The sequence below is a fragment of the Branchiostoma lanceolatum genome, chromosome 7, assembly GCF_035083965.1.
Source record: "Branchiostoma lanceolatum isolate klBraLanc5 chromosome 7, klBraLanc5.hap2, whole genome shotgun sequence".
Lineage (NCBI taxonomy): Eukaryota > Metazoa > Chordata > Leptocardii > Amphioxiformes > Branchiostomatidae > Branchiostoma > Branchiostoma lanceolatum.
In genome coordinates this window covers 14050415-14071161 of record NC_089728.1, presented here as the reverse complement: position 1 = coordinate 14071161, position 20747 = coordinate 14050415, and the positions used below count along the sequence as shown (strand labels likewise).

General features: G+C 39.9%; 1 protein-coding gene across 1 annotated transcript; it reads left to right on the top strand.

Moving 5' to 3' along the window:
• Nucleotides 1-287: 287 nt before the first annotated feature.
• On the top strand, nucleotides 288-20531 carry LOC136438378 (ankyrin repeat domain-containing protein 27-like). Its single transcript, XM_066433147.1, has 30 exons — nucleotides 288-413; nucleotides 1230-1407; nucleotides 1883-2002; nucleotides 2483-2633; nucleotides 3562-3731; nucleotides 4219-4278; nucleotides 5273-5329; nucleotides 5606-5671; nucleotides 6423-6499; nucleotides 6879-7015; nucleotides 7302-7434; nucleotides 7880-7946; nucleotides 8451-8543; nucleotides 9229-9359; nucleotides 9768-9850; nucleotides 10401-10516; nucleotides 11004-11096; nucleotides 11608-11716; nucleotides 12265-12359; nucleotides 12747-12830; nucleotides 13213-13335; nucleotides 13980-14024; nucleotides 14302-14418; nucleotides 15205-15405; nucleotides 15931-16050; nucleotides 17346-17504; nucleotides 18286-18433; nucleotides 18582-18675; nucleotides 19199-19274; nucleotides 19545-20531. The coding sequence occupies exons 2-30, from the start codon at nucleotides 1306-1308 to the stop codon at nucleotides 20529-20531; spliced, it is 4014 nt and encodes a 1337-aa protein (XP_066289244.1). The 5' UTR covers nucleotides 288-413; nucleotides 1230-1305.
• Nucleotides 20532-20747: the final 216 nt, after the last annotated feature.

Below are 20747 nucleotides of genomic sequence, written 5' to 3'. Positions count from 1 at the left end.
AAGTGTCAATACTTACAACTTAAATGTTATGCGTTTTACTGACACATGACTTGAAAATGACAAGCAATATGAACGCCAGGAAGAAGGCGATGGCATGTAAAATTGAAGTTATTTCACCAAGAGCGTCAAGACAAAGATTTATATCATGTATTATGATGATTCAATTATTGCAAAAACGACAGAAACCACAAAATTATTCTTAAATTCACGATTAGAAAATTTCAGCGACTAAAATGGGGTCATTATTTGTCTCACGCTCATCACTCGTGACAAGAGGTCAAAGTTCATCAGTATGGCGGAAGCGAGAGTCCGGAGTTCGTCGGAAGTCTGATTTTTGCCCCAAAACGGGTCTTTGCACGTCGTTTTGCTCCAGAGAACCGTATCATACAATGGAGAGTGAGGATAAGTCATAGGTGAGTACGCAAATGAAACTGGACTGTGCTGAGTTGTGTGGATAGCATGTGTTTTATGGTTCTTAGTGTACAACGAAAATATGTTTCAGATCCTTAAACGTGTTACTGTCATAAACATCGTGGTTTATACACAAGGTTCCTGTTCTGAAGTTTTGTCATCTTGTTACGATGCCCACTTCTTGCTATAGATAATGATTAGATGCTCTAAGTTACGGTGCAGTCATAGCAAATATGTCGGTATGTTTGTAAAGTTAAATTGTTAGATAAAATGTCCCATGCCTCAGGGAAACCGCCTCAGGTGCCAAACCTCTGCACGTTAAAAAGAACCCAGCACACTAAGCTTATTGAGAAGAATAGGGGTGACTCAGTGTGCTTGTGACTTAATCATTCTCTCCCGTCACCAGTAACCAAAGTTAAGAAATGTTAAATGGTCAATGATGTACTACGTACTATGAATGCAATGCCCTTAGGGCCTATCATAAAGCACAGCAACATGAGGGTATATATATATATATATATATATATATATATATATATATACACATTATATTATGGATAAACATTCTTACTGATTGTTACATCACCTCAAATTGTTTTGATTAGGTGTCGTGAAATAATCATGAAGTTACAGTTATTGTGCAAAGCAAATCTAAAAAGTTTATAGCCCCTCCATAACGGTTACGTTTCATGAATCAGTAATTAGATTTACAATCTAGACCAGATTTACGTGTATACGTGTGAAAGAGTTTCTTAATTTCAATATTTGTTAGCTGATGAGCCCTTGACTAACCTTTTACTACTAAATGCCACCAACAGGTATCGCAATGTTTTTGCTGAGTTGCCAATGGCAGACGAAAAATTAGAGACGCTGTGAACAGGCCGTGGTGTCGCCATGGAGATGTACGATGAAGACCTGGGTGAGAACGTGTTCTTCCAGAACCTACGTACGAAACACGCCCAGTTGTACGAGGAGGCAGCCTTCAACAGGTGGATGGTAAGCACAGGGGGAGGGGGGCATCGTGTTGGCGTAACAGCTAGTACTAGTAGTAGGGTTTCAAACCCAGGACCTTTGGCGGTCTGGGTTCTGCTGGTGAGATGCTACCAATGCTGTGCCCTAGAAAGGCACTTGACACAGCTTTCTTCACTCCTCCCAAGTGTAAAAATGGGTACCTGACTTTGGTCGGTGAGGTAAAAGGTAGTGAAAAGAGAGGGATGGACTCTGCCCCCCCACTATATATCATGCCGTGGATAACAAAAAATTCCCCCCATCCGTCAAAAAAATAGAAAATTGATAACATGAATCTGAAGAAAATATATTTTTGTAAGGACAGATTCAGCAACGAAAATCAACAACATGGGCTCCCAATCAATGAGTGGGGCAGAAAATAATTTAAAGCTAAAGATCCCTGAACACTGGCTAATCTCTCGCCCCTGTAATTGCAAGTGACTTTTTGTTGTCCCCTCCCTAGGTCTGTGTACCAAGACATGGTACAGCATCCCGTCATCAACAGAACAAGGAAGATTTTGAGAACCACATTCTGAGACCTGTGAGAGAAAAGGACGATGTTTTTCTGACTGCAAACAACAAGGCAAGGTTTCATGATATACCATACTAGTACACACATTGGTATTGATATCATTATGTAAGAAATAACTTTTCCTACTGTTTAGTGTTAGGCATTAAAAGCAAATAGATATATCATATAGAAAATAGACACACTAAAGACTAGTACTGAGTGGGATTAAAGAGTTCAGGGCGTCCAAATTGGGTGGAGGGTAGACTTCACTACTTAAGTAATGGGGTCTATGGATTAACATTTACCAGTAGCTTTGAATGTCAATCAACTTTCTTGTCTGGTATGAGGAAAAAACAATAGTTTTAATGTGTGTTGACAACACATGTACATGTGTATAAAATACTATGTAATGTAACCAGGGAAACATGGTGTCCTCTGGGTTTTCTCTGCAAACGGATGGCATCTAATTTCTTTGTTTTCTTAGTGTAGGGCATCCAAAAGACGCCCTGACGCCTTGCTAGCTAATAGCCTGTTGACAATACTTGTTTGCAGGAGGTGCAGGTGAAGGGAAACACCATCACCACAGTGAAGGGGTTTAAGGAGTTGAGGAACGTCCTGATCCTGTTTGAGGAGACTTACTACAACAACAGTGATCAGAGCTACAGGGTGCTGTGTCTGGACCAGTTCCTGGAGGGGAGGACAGGTGAGTGGTAGGATGTTTGTTATGAAGGGGTTTAAGGAGTTGAGGAATTTCCTGATCCTGTTTGAGGAGACTTACTACAACAACAGTGATCAGAGTTACAGGGTGCTGTGTCTGGACCAGTTCCTGGAGGGCAGGACAGGTGAGTGGTAGGATGTTTGTTATGAAGGGGTTTAAGGAGTTGAGGAATTTCCTGATCCTGTTTGAGGAGACTTACTACAACAACAGTGATCAGAGCTACAGGGTGCTGTGTCTGGACCAGTTCCTGGAGGGGAGGACAGGTGAGTGGTAGGATGTTTGTTATGAAGGGGTTTAAGGAGTTGAGGAATTTCCTGATCCTGTTTGAGGAGACTTACTACAACAACAGTGATCAGAGTTACAGGGTGCTGTGTCTGGACCAGTTCCTGGAGGGGAGGACAGGTGAGTGGTAGGATGTTTGTTATGAAGGGGTTTAAGGAGTTGAGGAATTTCCTGATCCTGTTTGAGGAGACTTACTACAACAACAGTGATCAGAGCTACAGGGTGCTGTGTCTGGACCAGTTCCTGGAGGGGAGGACAGGTGAGTGGCAGGATGCTGTATGGACAGTGCTATATATGGAACTGATTGATCCTGACTGTCCATCTCAATTAGCAGTTCAACCAATGAGAGAATTACAAGTATTATTGGTTGGACCAATGAGAGAGTGGATGGATATATGAATTTCCATTCTTATTTTTGAGTTAGGTGCACAAGTGCACCTAACCGGAAAATTAGTTGCACAGAAAGAATTCGAGGTGCACAACATAGAATAGAGTAGAATGTCAGCCAAACATATTCATTGATATTGCTGCACAGCTCCAATTTTGAGTGTACAAAAGTGCACGTGCACCCAGTATTTAGAGTCCTGTCTATAGAGTACAGTATCCTATTTGAACAACTGTTATATTACAGAATCTGTTCAGGAGCCCATCCTGGTATCTCTGCAGTCACTGGAGGACTGCACGGAGTACCTGTGGGGTCGTCATGGCAACCATCGCACCAGGAGGCAGGTCGACCACCGCGTGCAGCACTTTATCGTGTCGTACCAACAACTTGAGGGGGTGTCCCTCAGGCACACCATGGTACAACCTAAATTCTTATTCTAACTTTTTTTTTGAGGCTACCAATTGCAACTTCAATTTGTTGAAGATTCTGTAGCCTGTATGCTAACTGTAAGTTTTGATCCGTTCAAACCGGGAAGGAGCTTTACTCTTTTAATACTGGCGCATTCTTTAACATGTTTGAGGTGTGGCTCTCCTCAAACACGAGACCTCCATTCAATGTCTTATCCGAGGAATGTCCCTAATCGGAGCTAGGTACTCATTATCCCCAGTCAGTGAGTGAAGTGAGGAAATTCGTGTTAAGTGCCTATCCCAAGGTCACAAGATCAGTGACATGACAGGATTTGATGTCTGGGCCAAACGCCCTGCCGTTACGCCACATGACATACCCCTATGTCATAATGATTTGAATAATGTAGAATCTTTGAAGTATATTTTCAAAATTCCATGGATTGGTGTCAACACTTCGATTTTAACATGATTACTTTATTTCCCCTGCCATTTGTAGGATGCTGCAAATACCCTGTTTGTTCGAGCAATGCAGACAGCTCTGAAGGACAACAACATGGTAAATAATACTTGCCTATATATGTAAAGATGGCTAGTACATTGTATTATGTATATAATACACATTTAGTATATTATTATGTTTAGCCATACCTAGTATGGCTCAACATATTGTTTTTGTTCATGTTCTTCTCCTCCTGCCAAATCTTCAAATGGCTTCTACTCCGCCATTTCTTAACCAACCGACATGAAATTTGGTGTGGAGGTTAAGATGGCAAATACCCCCAGACCCTTTTTTAATTGTTTTGAAACAGGCCTTAAAATCCATTTTATGGAGGTTTTTTGGGGCATTTTTAGACAATTTTTATATTTTGGGCTCCTGTGCCCTGGTATTGCAAGCAAGTGACCTGAAATTCGGTACAAGGGTGCCTTGAACATGTCCCTACAGGACTTTAATCACAATTCTGGTGTACATTACTTCAGAATGCTTCATTTTGGGGACTTTTGGGCCCATTTTCAGACCAAAAACAGGCCAAAAGTGGTATCCCCGTTCCATGTTCTATTTGCTGCTGGCCAAGGAATCCATGTTCTATCTAAGGATCCCCGTGTTCCATTTGCTACTGGCCAAAGAACGCATGTTCTATTTAGGTCACCTGAGGTCATATTACAGGAACACACGCAAGCCTTTGCAGTAAGAAGCTCTTGGGGTCTCGCAGAACTTGTAGAGACAATTTTTTTTTGCACGGGTGATTTTGGAACAGTCAATTTATGCATCGGGAGGGAGATTGGTGAAGTATGATGCTCTCGCAAATGTTGCCTTTCTACATGCAGTTAATATTTCGATTTGCCCAGGCATTATTTTGGGACAGCCCACTTCTTGCATGGGGATTAGTATGGCTAAACATGCTGTATTTGCTCAGGGGCAAATGACGGCCTTTCTAGTTATGTCTATGATTTTTCATATCTCCTTGAGGTAGTAGCACACTGTATGTCTATTAAGTAATTTGAAGAGTTGCTTTGAGAACATGACATTGTTTGTTTTCCTCTTTCCATAGGGTAAGATTGCCAAGCAGAGTACAATTCACATGGACAACTTGAAAATTGCCATGGAGGTAAGAAAATAGTTCTAATATTTCTGATCAGATTCCAATTGAAAAAAAAAAATCATTACACGTATTTGTGTATTTCCTATCTTTTACTCATGAACTAAGCTTATTTTTCCACATTCTTATTTATTCTCGAAGACCTTTTCACATAATAACAGTAAGGATGCTTTAAAGAATTGTAAATGAAAGGAAGGTTGCTGAACTATACTATTGCTAAATTTCCTGACCCTGTCGTTTGTTTATTGATCAAAAAATGATTTATTGTTTGTCTTGTCCTAACAGACATATGTGATGCATGGTGTCTTCAACAAGGTGTTCAACACCATCAGTACTTTCACTGCGACTGAGGTAAGAGTTCCTCCCATTGATAACCAAAAAAGACATATTTACAAAAATGTCCTAAAGCCAGCGATTCAGTTAGACTAAATCAAAGTTACAGTCTTGGATACGTTGTAAGGGGTTGCATTCGTCATTTTGGATGGTGACGTAAAGCTGGCAGACCAGTGTCTGGTCTCAAACCTCTGCATGTAAAAGAACCCAACACATTTATTGAAAAGAGTATAGGGATGACCTGGTGTGCATGGCTAAAAATGCAGTCCCTAGCAAAGCCATATTACATACCTCTTATAATTACGACTTCAGGAAGAGTAGTGAAGTATGTATCATGATGTGTACTGTCACTAATGGCGATATTTCAAATAAACAAATAAATGTATGTCTAATTAACCTCTGACTACTTGAAAAATCATCATGCTTCACCCCAGTTGAGGTTGACTGCTTTACCTTTAACTTTACGTCAAACTAGGTCATCCTGGTGTTAGGTTTATGCATCAATCCATTGTTTGTCTCCAAGATAACATTCAAGTACCAGCAATTTATCCATGTTGCTTATGCAGGGTTATCTGCCAAGGGAAGTTGATGGTATCTAGATTCTAGACTTACCAAAAGGGATTTAGTTTTATTCATCATGTACAAAAGACTGGATTTGTTGCCAACATTTATGAGAAAACAAACGGAACTGGTTGTTGGATACAATTATTGTACTATGTATATATGTTATCTGATCTTTTATGTCTATGGTTTTTCTTCTATTCAACAGGATGCTGCACTGAATAAAGTCACCAGGAATTTGGCGAATGTCCAACTGCGAGATTTGGGGGTTAGGAAAGCGTTCTGGTGAGTGTTGTGCTGCCATCTAGCAGACTACAGTAGTACTGCATTACTTTTCTATCTGCTGTATTGTGTGATGAGCTTTTGACCCTTGTCTTACATATGTAGCAAACATTTCACGCTGCACTGCCATCTAGAAGACGGCAGTGGTACTACATTACTTTTCTATCTGCCGTATTGAGTGATGAACTTTTGATGCTTGTCTTACATAAATTTTGTAGTAAACATTTCACTTGTAAGCTTCCTTCAAATTCGATGAATATGGAAGCTGGGCTAGTTCTCAAAGGAATTACAAGGCTTTAACAAAACTAGCTAAGTAACTGCTGATGCCATGTTAATTTCTTAAAATGATATTTAGATGAATACATTTATTATGGCATCTCAGGCAAAGTGTTCCCAGAGCTAGGCGTGAGCTTCATGGACTGAACAAGTTCAGTTCCCCGCTGGAGAAACTACTGTGTGTCAAACGGGCCATCACTGCTATCACCCGCCCCTCCCCACTGCACAAACGCAAGGAGTCAGGTACGGATAAACAATAAAACTGATTGAATGGTGAAACTGTTTACCAGCTTTAAAATTTCTAGTTGTGCAACCTTGGTTTCTAACTGTCAACTATATGATCTCATAAATGATACAAATTGTGCCCTTTAGGAGTTTTCTTATTTTTTCTTTTATAGGAAAACATCTTTTAGTAGATAGAACTTTCGGTTATCTAATGAGCTCATCGATTGAGCTCTTGGCTGTGAAAGAGTTATTTCGAAATAAACCAGTCATGTATGTAATAAAAATCCCATCTTTGCGAAAATAGTGACAATGTCCTCGGATGACCTCCTGCCCATTCTGGTGTACCTGGTGATTAAGGCTGACATCCCCAACTGGCTGGCTAACCTCAGGTACCTGCACAACTTCAGGTTCTCCAGACCCGCCAACGATGCCTTCGGGTGAGTCATACATGTTCAAGAACAGTTAATTCCCATTACATACATGTACATGTTTACGTCAATGTACCAGGCCTATAATATTGGTAATGTTTGGCACTTGTACAATATTATGTAAGTCTGCTAGGTCACTTTGACTGCCTTGTGTGTCATACTTCATGGGAGTACTGTACCTATAGCTTGAATTACCAAGTCTAAGTAACATGTGCATGATTGTATAACTAAGTATTGGACTGGTAGCTGTGAAAATTGTAGGTTGAGGTGTCTGACTTGTACAATTGGAAAAAAAAGTTATAAAATTCAAAAGAGATTCACTTTGGTGTTATGTTTCAATATCTCTGATGGTATGACCTGTATTCATGGTGAATTTCTAATCAGTTCAAAAGATTACCACCTATAACATTTGTGAAAGTGTGGCAAATTGACAGACATGTCTTCACCCCTCCAGATTTTACCTTGCGTCCCTTGAGGCAGCAATAGAGCATGTGAGGAGTGGGAATGTGGGAGTGGAAGAGGTAAGTGCACAACTGTAAATTCTTATATATTCAAGGCTATATAATTTCATGGTAGTAGGGGGATTTTGCTGTGTTTAAAGTTTGCAGTTGAAATAACTGTGTAGTACAGTAACTGTTACAGTCACTGTGTCAGTAATGTGATGGAAACACATAGTCTTGATGTCATGATTTCACGGTGGAGAGGTCACCACACAAAAAAAACACCGCAAAAATTTCAAAATTTACAGAGAGATTTGTAGAGTACTAGTCATACTGGATAGATCTGATACTTTTGATATGTTTCAGTTCAACTTGACTTGTTAGCTTCTAAAGACAAATAGAAGCCATTTTCCATCAACAATTTTTAACTGCACTGGACTGGGTGGAGAGTAACAGCGACAAGCTATGATGAACTTTGCATGAAAATCTACCAATGAAACCAGATTTTACTGAACATCAGTAATAGCTATAGGTCTAAGTGCTCAGGTCGTTGAGGTCTAATTTGGGACCAACTGTTGTTTCCAGGGTTCAGACCAGACTCTAACCTCCAGCTCTCAGTGGCAGGCCATGCAGAGGCAAAGTTCACAGGACATGTCAACGATACTGGTACTGTTTGAGGTGAATACTAACTGCTTTGCCATATCAATGACGAGAGCATTGCACATTTGCAGTAACATCAGTGGCAACCTAAAACTTATACAGTCACACGAAATTAAGTACCAGTACGATTAAAGTTTTAATCCTTTTTTTCATTGACTAACATTATCTATGAGCCTATTAGCATATGTGAGAGATTAAGTTTTTTCCCTAGTTTGAAGTACCATTTTGGCACAATCTTAAGTTTGTATTCGTTACAAGGGTTAGGCATCAGGGAGGTTAAAAAAAGAAACCATTCCATATTTTGACAAAAGTTGCCGGAAGTTTTTATTCTCTCCAAATTAAGTAAAAACAATATTTAGAACATCTCATACAGTGACATCTCATACTGTGAAATATTAAGTTTTTTGTACGTCTTGTGTGATATTGTCATTCATTAGTGATGCAAGTATACCGTTAAGGTTTTGATTAACTTTACAAGTCATGTGTCCATTGATCACTTCCTGTCTGGCAACTCTGACCTTCACCTTCTGTCACTCTGTGGTGAACATGACAAGCATAATTATGGAAAATTAATAATGCAGAAATACAGACAATCAAACAAACAAACAGACACACAGAAGTCAATGCCTCTCAGCCCTCTGTCCCCGGAGGTAAGAAAAGAAAGTGCCTGCATGCATGTTTATTTCCTGTCTTGTGTGTTCAGCATATCCGTGAGGGTAGGGTGGAGGATGTTACGGAGATGTTAGAGGTGTCTATACCTGACCACACCCAGCTCAGGACGAAGATGTGCCACCCACTGTGCTCCTGTGACAGCTGTGAGAGACTTGTGTCAGGGTGGGTACGGCAGTCATGTTCACTCAACACTCTTCTTTAACATGCAAGGGACTTGAAAATTGTCATCGACTTCAATTGTTATCTATCAAATATTTAGTGTTGATCATCCGATGTTAGCAAACTTTGCTAAGTTAATGGAAAAGCTTGTGTCCCAATATGTTATAATTGTATCTGTCTGACATGTTATGTTTATTGGCATTGAGATATTTGGCTTCAAAATTGAGTAAATTTGTCAAATTTACATTCAATCTGTTTTTTCAAAATTCAATGTGACCAGTGGTGTAAGTTACATTTCTATATGAATCTGATTGTTTAAAAGACATATTATGACTTAACGTTGTAGTTTAATTGTAATTTGTTGATAGACAAAATGTTTTAATTTGTGTCAACTCTTGTCCACCTATCCAGGAGAAGAAATGACCCCACTGCAGTAACAGCCTACTCTAGAGATGACAAGGGACTGACAGCTCTCCATGTTGCAGCCATATATGGTATGATCTCATTCAGTTGAGTGTCTATGACAACATGTTTGTTGGCTTCCATTGAACGGAAGGATAATCATTATGAATTGATTTAAGGACCTAGCCAAAAGGGTTTCCCTCTGTTATCCTCCATGACTTTCATACACAGTTATGTACTAACTTTAAGTTTACAGAAAAGAAGATACCAGATATGGTGACATGATAGTGTCATGCAGAAAAAAACTACAGTCCAGTCAAGTAGTTTTATCCTTGTGCTTTCAACCAACATGTAGTTGTCCATGAGCTTTAGACAAGTCATGTTCTTAACAAAAATTATTTCATGGTAGAGCATTGTTTCAAGTAAAGCTCTTAGTTTCTTTAACTGCCCTCAGTGACTGATGTTAGATGCCTTGATGAAGTTTGCTGTTTCTGAAAAGATAGACAGACAGACGGGCCAAAAACCATACCTCCATTTTTCATGTCGGTAATTCACAGATAGTCCTTATTGTTATGCATTGTGTATGTATGTCAACTGCAGAAATCTGTATTGTACGTATTGTCATGATCCTCTGTTTTCCAGGCCGAGCTGAGATGATAGACCTCCTAGTTACAAAGGGCGGAGTTGTGAACGCTACTGACTATCACGGCTCCACACCTCTCCATCTGGCCTGTCAGAAGGGCCACCAGTCTGCTGCTGTAAGTAACAGTCTTACTTCACTCACTGTCTACCTGTTGTCTTCTCTTATTTCTGTAGCTTGTAGGGATTACACAAGCTTGCACTTCATAGGTGGAAGTTTATCTATTGATATTAAGGGTGGTCCCTTCAGTTGACTGAGTAACTGGTTTCCAAGGGAGCTCTTACAGCTTGACAATTTTGATACACATGTAAGTGCTATTATATTATATAATAGTTGTCATAAGTTGCTTTCTCCAAAGGGTCGTCATACCATTTGCATCATATGGTAGTCATTCAAAGAGTGTAATCTTTAGCACTTCGAAGTAGCCGTTTGACACTCAATTCCTTAGGCCTTTTGATTAAAGAGTTAGGAAGCAGGGAGAAGGTTAAGAATGATTTACAAAATGTACAATGTATATTATTTTTATCAACAAGTTAAGTTGCATGTTGTACGCTGGAGCTGAACTTTCAAGCTAAGATTAAGTTGGATTGTGTTTTTCTCCTCAGCTGTTGCTGCTACACTTCAGTGCCGATGTCCGTGCTCAGGACAACGACGGAAACACCCCACTTCACCTCTGCTGTGAGAATGGCCACGAAGACGTAAGTTTTAACAAAAGTGATTTGTTTTCAAGTATCAAAGCTGTACAGTTACTTAACATGAATTCTCAAAATGTGTTTTGGACCACTAGCCCATCAAGGTTATCAATAGTTTGGCAGCAGTTTGACCAGTTTTAGGCCAGCCTATATTATCTTTTTGCGGCGACCATGTCCTAACCATTTCCCAACTAGCTCTCAAACAGTAAATGACTTAATCCTGACCAAGCCCTGAATGCTTTCTAACCTACTCTCATCCTGACTTCTAGCTGCAGACTGCCGAATTTCTCCTGATTGGTTTCCAACTGATTGCCAACCCTCTCACGAATCAAAATAGGCATAATCAGGGATTTCAAAACATTTGCCTGACGCAGCCAAAATGCAGCCAACTACGCCGACCACTAGCTAACCACGCCAACCTAGTTTACAAACTACTCCCAACCATAGTTAGGGGAAGGTTTGGAAGCCATGTTCAGATATGTGCGACTGGGGCTTAATGATGTGTTTGTTGTTTTAGTGTGTGAAGGCGGTGGTGTACTATGACCGCAGTTACGTGGTGCTGGACATGAATGCTGCTAACGACAATGGGGACACTCCACTCCACCTGGCATCCAGATGGGGATACTGTGAGTTTGCTGTCAAGCCGTAACTGTAGATCTTGATATATCCGGGGCAGTTTTATTTTTACGGTTACTGCAAAATCAAACACGGCAAATATTCTACTGTATTACAGAATTGTTACAAACATGAACTTTAAACACTGCAGAAACATCCTTTTCCCTCTTACTGTGAAATAGTTGGAAAAAGTAATGCTGTAACTATTAATTCACCCTAATAAGTGTGTAAAAAATCCTACCTTCCCCAATCTACATCGTACACTTAGTCTGTTTTTTTCTGTGGGGCTGGAAGGGTCACAAAGCAGTTTGGCTAATTAAGGGGCAGAAGTCTGCCATCTCTGATTGCCATGTTATCTAAAAGCAGAATCAATCCCTATCATTCAATGTAGTTCATTGTCACCAATTCTGTCTTGCAACAACAAAAAAGAGAGTTAAGCTTGATTTTAATAACCCTTTTGAGAGGTCCTGTCACCATACATTGACAGAATACTACCTATTAGTAACCATCATGATACAAACACTGCTTGAATGCTGACATCATCTTTATCATCCTGCAGGTAATATTGTGGACACATTACTGGAGAACGGTGCATCAGTTGAAGCACTGAACAGGAAGAAGCAGACCTCTCTAGACTGTGCACACAATGATACGGTAAGACTGTAGTGTTGACAATAGCCTAAAGTAGTATTTATTTAATATTTTTATTTATTAATCTTCAGGGTGGTCCCTTCATACTACAGTTTTGGCTGATACTGATCTGTAGTCAGTATCATTTGGTAATTCAATCAATATTATAATTTCTACAGTATGTCAGTATATTACTGCTAGAAAGAAGCACGAAATTATCAATAGACCAATCCTGGCTGTCCATCACAATTACCAGTTCAACCAATGAGAAAATGGCAATAAGCAGTTTGACCAATGAGGGAGTGGCTGCATGTTCACCAAATATTTGCATTTTTATGTTTTTATATTCCATGTACATACATGAAGGAGTGTTATCTATCAACATTTCACTCTTGCCCTTGATTTTTCCAGGTTTCCAGAGTCTTGTTACAGGCCCTGGAAGACAGACACATACAGGAGACAGAGGAAGGTTTTGTCAAGGTAGCTCGTGTTACGGTGCGTGTGGTGGTGGTGGTTAGAGTTGTCTCATAGTCTCAAAGTTATTAGCTTTCAAACACAATTATATTGAGTAATATCTTTTCATACACTTTCTTGTTTCAGTTTTCTCAGTCATAGCTTTGCAAATGAGATCAAGCTGCAATTGTTCTTGATTCACAACTGAAAACAAATCAAAGTGACTTTTTAGAAATTGTCTAAATTCATTTCTTTAAAAATAAAAAAAACACACATGTAAAAGGGGTATGATTATGAAGAGTTTTGGTGTAATACAATTATAGATTATGTAGTAACTGTTATGTTCATGAATCTGCATACTAGTATCAGTTAAGATTACCGGAGAGACTAATAGAATCTGAAGGAGTCAATGATTTTTTTGCAGGATGCCAGCCCTCCTAAGCCCACCAGAACAACCAGACCCAACAGAAGGGAGTCTGGTCCCCTCAGTATCAACAAACTTCCCACTGCACCTCAGGACTCGCCTCAACAACAACGGGAGAAACAGGTCAGAAAAGCCTACAGCTGCAAAGTCAGTTATTTTTGCAGGGACTTAAGTTCGAAATTTATTTGAAAGAACAGACTGAGTTCAATTACTGTAATTTTATTTATTTAGTGATGAATACACGATGGAAAGGTCACAATAAGAAAACCACTTGAACAATGTTATAGAAAAAGTATCGAACCCTCAGTGTGGTTCTCTCCTTGGTGCTGATCGTGCCATCAGATGGGTATCAAGAAATGTCATAATTATGATACTTCTTTGTAACTCTAAGAAATCAATATTTGGTGTAGATTTGTGATAAACCAGTCAAACCTATACTGTCACTAGTTCTGTAGCTCATTAAAATCCAAGTGTGTGATATGATTTTTATTCACTTTAGACGTATGTATACAGAGTGGAAGTCCTGACAAATTAAAAAATGTTTTTGCTCAGCTTTGTTAACAAAAGATTGAGTGGTGTAGCAGACCTATCCCCTAGCCCTGCCCAACTCAGTCAAAATGTGGAAATGCAAAATACGAAAAAAAAGTTCAACAGATAGGCAGCCCCTCTCTCATTGGTCAGACTGCTAATTGCCATTCATTGAATGAACTGTGATGGACAGTCCTGATTGGCCCATTCAGTATTAACATATTCCTGCTGTGTTCCAGGTTGAAAAACTTCTGAAGGCAGTTGCTGATGGAGACATAGAAATGGTAAAAAAATGACTTATTACTTTTATTCCATATTCAGTTTGCGAAATGTCGATCAACTTTAGCAATCCTTCATCAACGCCTTATAACAGTTTCCTTATTTGTAAAATGTTTGTGCTATAATTTCCAGTTGTTTGTAAGGCTTTTCCAAAAATTTGTGGGGGCTTCAGGAAAATGTTTTAAAAGAAATTGGTATTATAATTGTTGCTGATGCCCCCTCACACTGAACATTTTAAATGAGTTCCAACTTCCAAGTGCTCAGGTGTGTTTGTTTTTACAGGTGCGTTACCTGCTGTGTGTAGAGAGTTCAGATGAAGATGATGATGATGTGTTTGATGCCAATGCGTCCCTGTGCCACCCACTGTGCCAGTGTGAGAAATGTCACCCTGTACAGAAGGTAATGGTAACCATACTTGTACCAGCGCAACACTCACCTCTGCACATGGGCATCTGCCTGCAGATGTGCCACGTGTCTGGCGTTAAGACCGCGGTAGTTAGTGATAGTGCCTCTCGGATGAAGTGCGATATGTTTAATTTTAGTCATATTTTAACTAAGTTGTTGTGTAGCATTGTGCGATATGACTGAGTACGTTAAGCTATTGCTTATGTTATTGTATAATTGTATAGGTTTAAATGTTTGTTATACCTGATGTAAATATTTCTGTGGGGTGGGGGCTAGAAAAGGCATCATGCCTGTTCTCTCACCCCTTCCACATCCGTGGTAAATTTTAATAAACAAATAAACAAATAAACATGATTGTAGCTTGTGGAAGTGCCAAAATGTCATTATCCATGCAAAAGAGTTTTAGGGGTAATTATCTATTATATATTTGGTGTTTGTCTTGAGGAATAATCTTGGATATTAATGTCACTGTTGATTTGACCAGTATACTACAAGTTCTGCTCTAATTTTCACTCAGAAAATATCTCACTCCTGTCTTAAAGTTCTGTCTTCGGGAACTATACCACTGATAGATGATCATAATACTCAGTAACAGTTTTTGGTTTTATGTAAACATATGACCTTGAATATCACACTGCTTTCTTTTAATGTATGTGTATCATTAAAATAAGTCCAGTATTTTCAGGGCATTTTTATTTTGCTTCAAATTCTAACCGTTGATACATTCTACACATCATGCATGTATAGTGACAATTTTTTGTTTGTTAACTCTAACCCCAGAGAACAGCAGTGATGTCTGTTGACGAGCTCAGTGTCAATTCAGCCAATGAGGGAGGCTTTACTTCCCTTCACGTGGCGGCGCTGCACGGACATAAGGACCTGGCAATGTTACTTCTCCGGAATGGAGCAAACGTGAACGGGCAGAACAAAGCCCAGCGCAACACTCCCCTCCACTTAGCCTGTCAACACGATCACGTGAAGGTATGACAATGCTATCGATGTGACGGAGAATGTTTTTACAGAATATTTATTTTTTGTTGTTGATTCATTTTGCAGTTACAGTGCTGGTTGATGAACTCTATACCGCAAAATTAGATCCCCACAAACATTATTTTCTGCATTCACAGTAATCAGTCTATATGATTGAGATGAACCCTATTTATAATTCTTCAATATCTTATCACTACACAACAACAACAAAGAAAAACCAAAACCATAAAGATCAACATGCATGAACTGTAATCTTACTAGCAATAATAACTTATCCTGAACACAGTTATCTTCTGTGTATCATCTACAAACCACTTTAACATAGATTCGTTACAGGCTGTGAATGTGTTTCTTTTCAATCAGCACAGTATACGTAAAAATCAGACTTCTCCTCTGTTTCCTCTGTCCTCGCAGCAAAATATTCAAAATGATAATAAAAAACTAATAGTATTTTATCATTTTGAATATTTTGCTGCGAGGATGTTTACACATGTGAGACATGTTTTGTGTCATCAGATTGTGTCGGCCCTGTTGGACCATGGAGCCAAGTGTAACGTTAAGGATCATAACGGATGTACGCCGCTGTACCTGTCTGCCACGGCGGGAAACCTGCGACCTGCTCAGCTGCTGATTCAGGTAGTACAATACTATTATTATTAGATATTACAGCAGATTGTGTTGGACCATGGAGCCAAGTGTAACGTTAAGGATCATAACGGATGTACGCCGCTGTACCTGTCTGCCACGGCGGGAAACCTGCGACCTGCTCAGCTGCTGATTCAGGTAGTACAATACTATTATTATTAGATATTACAGCAGATTGTGTTGGACCATGGAGCCAAGTGTAACGTTAAGGATCATAACGGAATTGTACGCCGCTGTACCTGTCTGCCACGGCGGGAAACCTACGACCTGCTCAACTGCTGATTCAGGTAGTACAATACTATTATTATTAGATATTACAACAGATTGTGTCGGCCCTGTTGGACCATGGAGCCAAGTGTAACGTTAAGGATCATAACGGATGTACGCCGCTGTACCTGTCGGCCACGGCGGGAAACCTGCGACCTGCTCAACTGCTGATTCAGGTAGTACAATACTTTTATTATTAGATATTACAACAGATCGTGTTGGACCATGGAGCCAAGTGTAACGTTAAGGATCATAACGGATGTACGCCGCTGTACCTGTCTGCCACGGCGGGAAACTTGCAACCTGCTCAGCTGCTGATTCAGGTAGTACAATACTATTATTATTAGATATTACAACAGATCGTGTTGGACCATGGAGCCAAGTGTAACGTTAAGGATCATAACGGAATTGTACGCCGCTGTACCTGTCTGCCACGGCGGGAAACCTACGACCTGCTCAGCTTCTAATTCAGGTAGTACTACATACTAATTGTTTTATATACATGTATTAGTCAATTTTTGATATTGTTAAGAAAAGTATACCCAGATCTGTACTTATATGTGCAAAATGTAGTTATCACTCTTAGTCTAATGCTACTAACAGTACATGTAGGTTGTCATTGGTGTTTGTTGTAAAATGCTTTTCATTTCTTTATAATTGTCTCCTTAAAGACCATTAACTTATCATAAATAAAACTACCATGCTGATATTTGGTTTATCTTGGTTTGTCATTCTAATAATATGAGTTAATTATACCAGGTGATCATCACTATTACTGTAACTGTTATTGGAATCATAATTATTACAGTGATACCGGATCACATGAAGCATTGAAAGATGGTTTCGCAAAATTTGCTGTGACTGTCAATTTGAAGGTACTTTGCCACAGACTAGCACTACTGTCTAGCAATCAGCATGTTGAACACCAACATTACCATTAATATATATCATAAAGTAAACTGTTGAAATATAGTTGCTGTCACAGTGGTGTAATTAAGAAAAACAAATGTTTTCTACAGAAAGGTGCAAACATCAACCAGATCAATCAGCGCGGGAACACAGCGCTACACGAAGCAGCTCGGTGGAACTACCCGGAACTGGTCTCACTCCTACTGCAGAACGGAGCGTCGGCCGCCATCAGGAACAAGACACAACTCACCGCACTGCAGTACGCACACGTGAGGAAAATTTGCATATCGTTGTTCACCTTGTAGTGCCTAGTGGCACATAGGTCAGCAAGTTTCTTTGCTGTTTCTGTAGCAGGGTATATTTTTACAGGGAGGGGTTGCTATAGGCCTTCCCCTGTTACATGCTCAAGGCACCTCCTCAAACATGGGACCCCCATTTCACATCCCTTCTGAAAGACAGGTGCAGCCCCAACCGAGATGTTTGTCTTGGGATTGAACCAGGGTCTCCCATATGCATTGACCAGGAGCTCAACTGTGAGGCTGCTACCTGAGTTGAGCTACAGGGTCATCCCAGAACATGCTTATGCTTTACCTCAAAGACTATGATTAGAACTTGTTTTTTTGGCAATATTTTTTGCTGTTTCATTTATTACATATCATATTAGATTAGTGCTTAATATGTCTGATACTTCTCAAGTCATATGTCATGTACTTGCAACACTAGAAGATCAAAGTTGGAAGTAGATGACATCTGTTGCATGACAATTGGTAAGTGCTCCAGCAATTGTTGGTCACAAATATGATCAACTTTGTTTTAAAATCAGTGTGGTAGCAGCATGTTTTTTCTTTGCTTCAAGTTAATGCAAGACGATTCAAGCGGAGAGGTACATGTACATTACTGAACCTCCAAAAAATATAGATCTTGACTTTGCTGACACAACATGTACATGTAGGTTGTAGTAGATCTGGAAGTTAGAAATAATTGTTCAGTATCATAAAGTCTTCAAATTAATGTAAGGCAAATCAATGTGGAAAACCATGTATTGTACAGAATGAAACTGTAGCCGAGCTCTTGAGAAGCCACATGGAGGAGAAACCAGCTGCCCACGTGGACCTGAGACCTCGTGCCAGGACAGCCTCCGGAAGTGCAGGGAGCGAAACCTCTGACACAAACTTGGCATCTGTGCAGTTTGAGTCAGGTGAATTGAAAACATTGAAATGCAATGTTTAACAAATAACGTAACCATAGCATAACCATGGATTTATGATACGTAATATGTAATGTGTGCTGTCATAATTTAGTGATTACTGTTGGATCATATTTGTATCATTTAAAATCTTTTGCAGGCCCAGTGGGCATCAAGGCCCTGTTCCAAGCTTTTGATGCAGACGACATCAAACTGTCCAAACAGCTTGGCAAGGAGATCAAGATGTTTGACAAGTAAGTAGGACTGTGGACCTATTACAATTTTCAGGTATAGGGACGGGTACAGGTACAGCTGTTTAGTTACAGGTCTGGACCTATATACCTGTATACCTAAGCAAGTTTGGTCAATGATCTGTAGGTTGTACTGTCTTTTTTTATTGGTACATTGTCTTTGTATATGACGATTTACATATTATTCTAATCTCAAAATCAAAGTATTTACTATAGTGTTTTAGTTTGTATAGGATCTGGTACAGGTACAGGTCTAGTTGATTTTCAGGTCCTGATCTGTACTTAAACGTTTTACAGGTACAGGGCTTAAGTACACAGCCCTACAAATAAGCCTTTTTTACATCAATTACTCTGGTGAGGATTTTGTGAGTGAGAAAAATGGTTATTTTGTATTGACCACAAACAACTGATTTCACCTTGACCGTGTAGAAGTGATATTGGAATTTTTGCATGACTGTATACATGTACACTTAACGTATATACAAGGGGAATCTCTATCTGCTAAAATGTGAATGTCCTTTGGCAGGTCCAAGAGACTAAAGAAGACCATCACACGAGACAGGAGCTATCCTCAACTACAGCTTCTCACAGCTGTTGAGCAGGTAAATGTATGTCTTATGGACAAAAAGTTGTCTTTATCATGAGTCATGTTACAGTGCTATTTGTACAAAATTAACGTACTATTGATACAGTTCAGTTACTCATTTATGTATAATGTACATGTACAGGATACGCTTTTTTTCAGACTTATTCTCAGTCACTGCTTTTGTATTTGAATGTGCAAACTCTTTAGAGAATTTATCCAATTTCTTGACTCTGATTGACTTTTTATTACTTATTGACATGTTTTTTTTGTACATGTTTGAATTCAGACAATACCCTCAGGCTCCAGCAGTAGTACACAACCCACTTGGGTAGACTCAACAGCATCTACACCCCCAGAACCCCATATGCCTTTCAAAGGACTGGATACTGTGATGGAAAAAGAGATGGTCGAGGTGTCTGAAAGAGACAGAAGTACGGACAGAAGAGAAAAAGAGAGGACGTGGCAGATCCAAGAAAGGATTACCGAGGTGGCGTCGCCGACGCGGATTCGCGAGTTCCTGACTCCGATAGCGTCGATCAGGCTGGTAGAGGCTGAACAGAGTACGAGTGAGTACGACACAGAAGACAGTCGTGTTTCAGACATAGAAGGTAGGGAGGGATATTCTCTATCAGGAGAAGGAGATACTTTAAGGAATAAAGATGAAATGTCTTCAAGCTTGGGTCCCAAGGTTAAAAACGGTAAAGACACATCTCCAAAGACTCCATTGCTGCAAAATTCAGTTGTACTAGCAGAGAATCTGATGGTAGAAGGGTCATGTAGTGACCTTGAACCTGCTACAGGGGTCATGCCTGACCCGAGTCCACAGATGACCTTCGCGATCAAGGATATGGAAGAACTTTTGAGCGAAGTAGTTGAGGAAGTTAACCTGAGTGAGGAGAGACTGGAAGCAGAGTCCGTGGCTGCTTCTGTTGTAGAGGAACTAGTCAGAAGTAGTGTGGATAAGCCTGTGGTGGCGGCCATCTTGGATGATGTCATAGAGTCTGTTCTTGAGCAAAGCAATTGTACGTCCTCATCAGAAACGCAGAGCGTCGGCACAGCTCAGGTGACCACAGGTAGGGACATTCTCGAAGAGAGTTCTCTCGAGGAAGTAAAAGCCTTCACTGACTCGGAAACAGAACTCCAAAACATGTCGTCTCTGATCGATAATCCATCTGCCAATGATACAACCACAGAGTCATCATGGGAAGACATCCCAACTGAACCAATTATAGAAGAGCAAGAGAGAGCATCAGCCAATGAGGATCTCTCCTGATGTTCAAAACAACCAATCACAACAATTCTTGCATTCAGAAGTCCAACTCAAACATTCTTAAAGGTGCCCCAACCAATCACTAGACAATGACTGAAATACTCTAGTAGGATTTGAATGGATTATGAAGCATGGCAACAAAGCAGAATGCTCTCCATGTAGTGGTCCAGGTTTTTCATCGATTTGTGTCTATTAGTAGCTTCTAAGTTGAACATTCTT

What these genes read in the sequence shown, in the direction of transcription:
- LOC136438378 (XM_066433147.1), top strand. Translation starts at nt 1,306, where the DNA reads ATGGAGATGTACGATGAAGACCTGGGTGAGAACGTGTTCTTCCAGAAC. An exon ending in CAGCCTTCAACAGGTGGATG is followed by an intron (nt 1,408 to 1,882) that starts GTAAGCACAGGG and finishes TCCCCTCCCTAG; the next exon opens with GTCTGTGTACCAAGACATGG. An exon ending in CGATACTGGTACTGTTTGAG is followed by an intron (nt 8,544 to 9,228) that starts GTGAATACTAAC and finishes TTGTGTGTTCAG; the next exon opens with CATATCCGTGAGGGTAGGGT.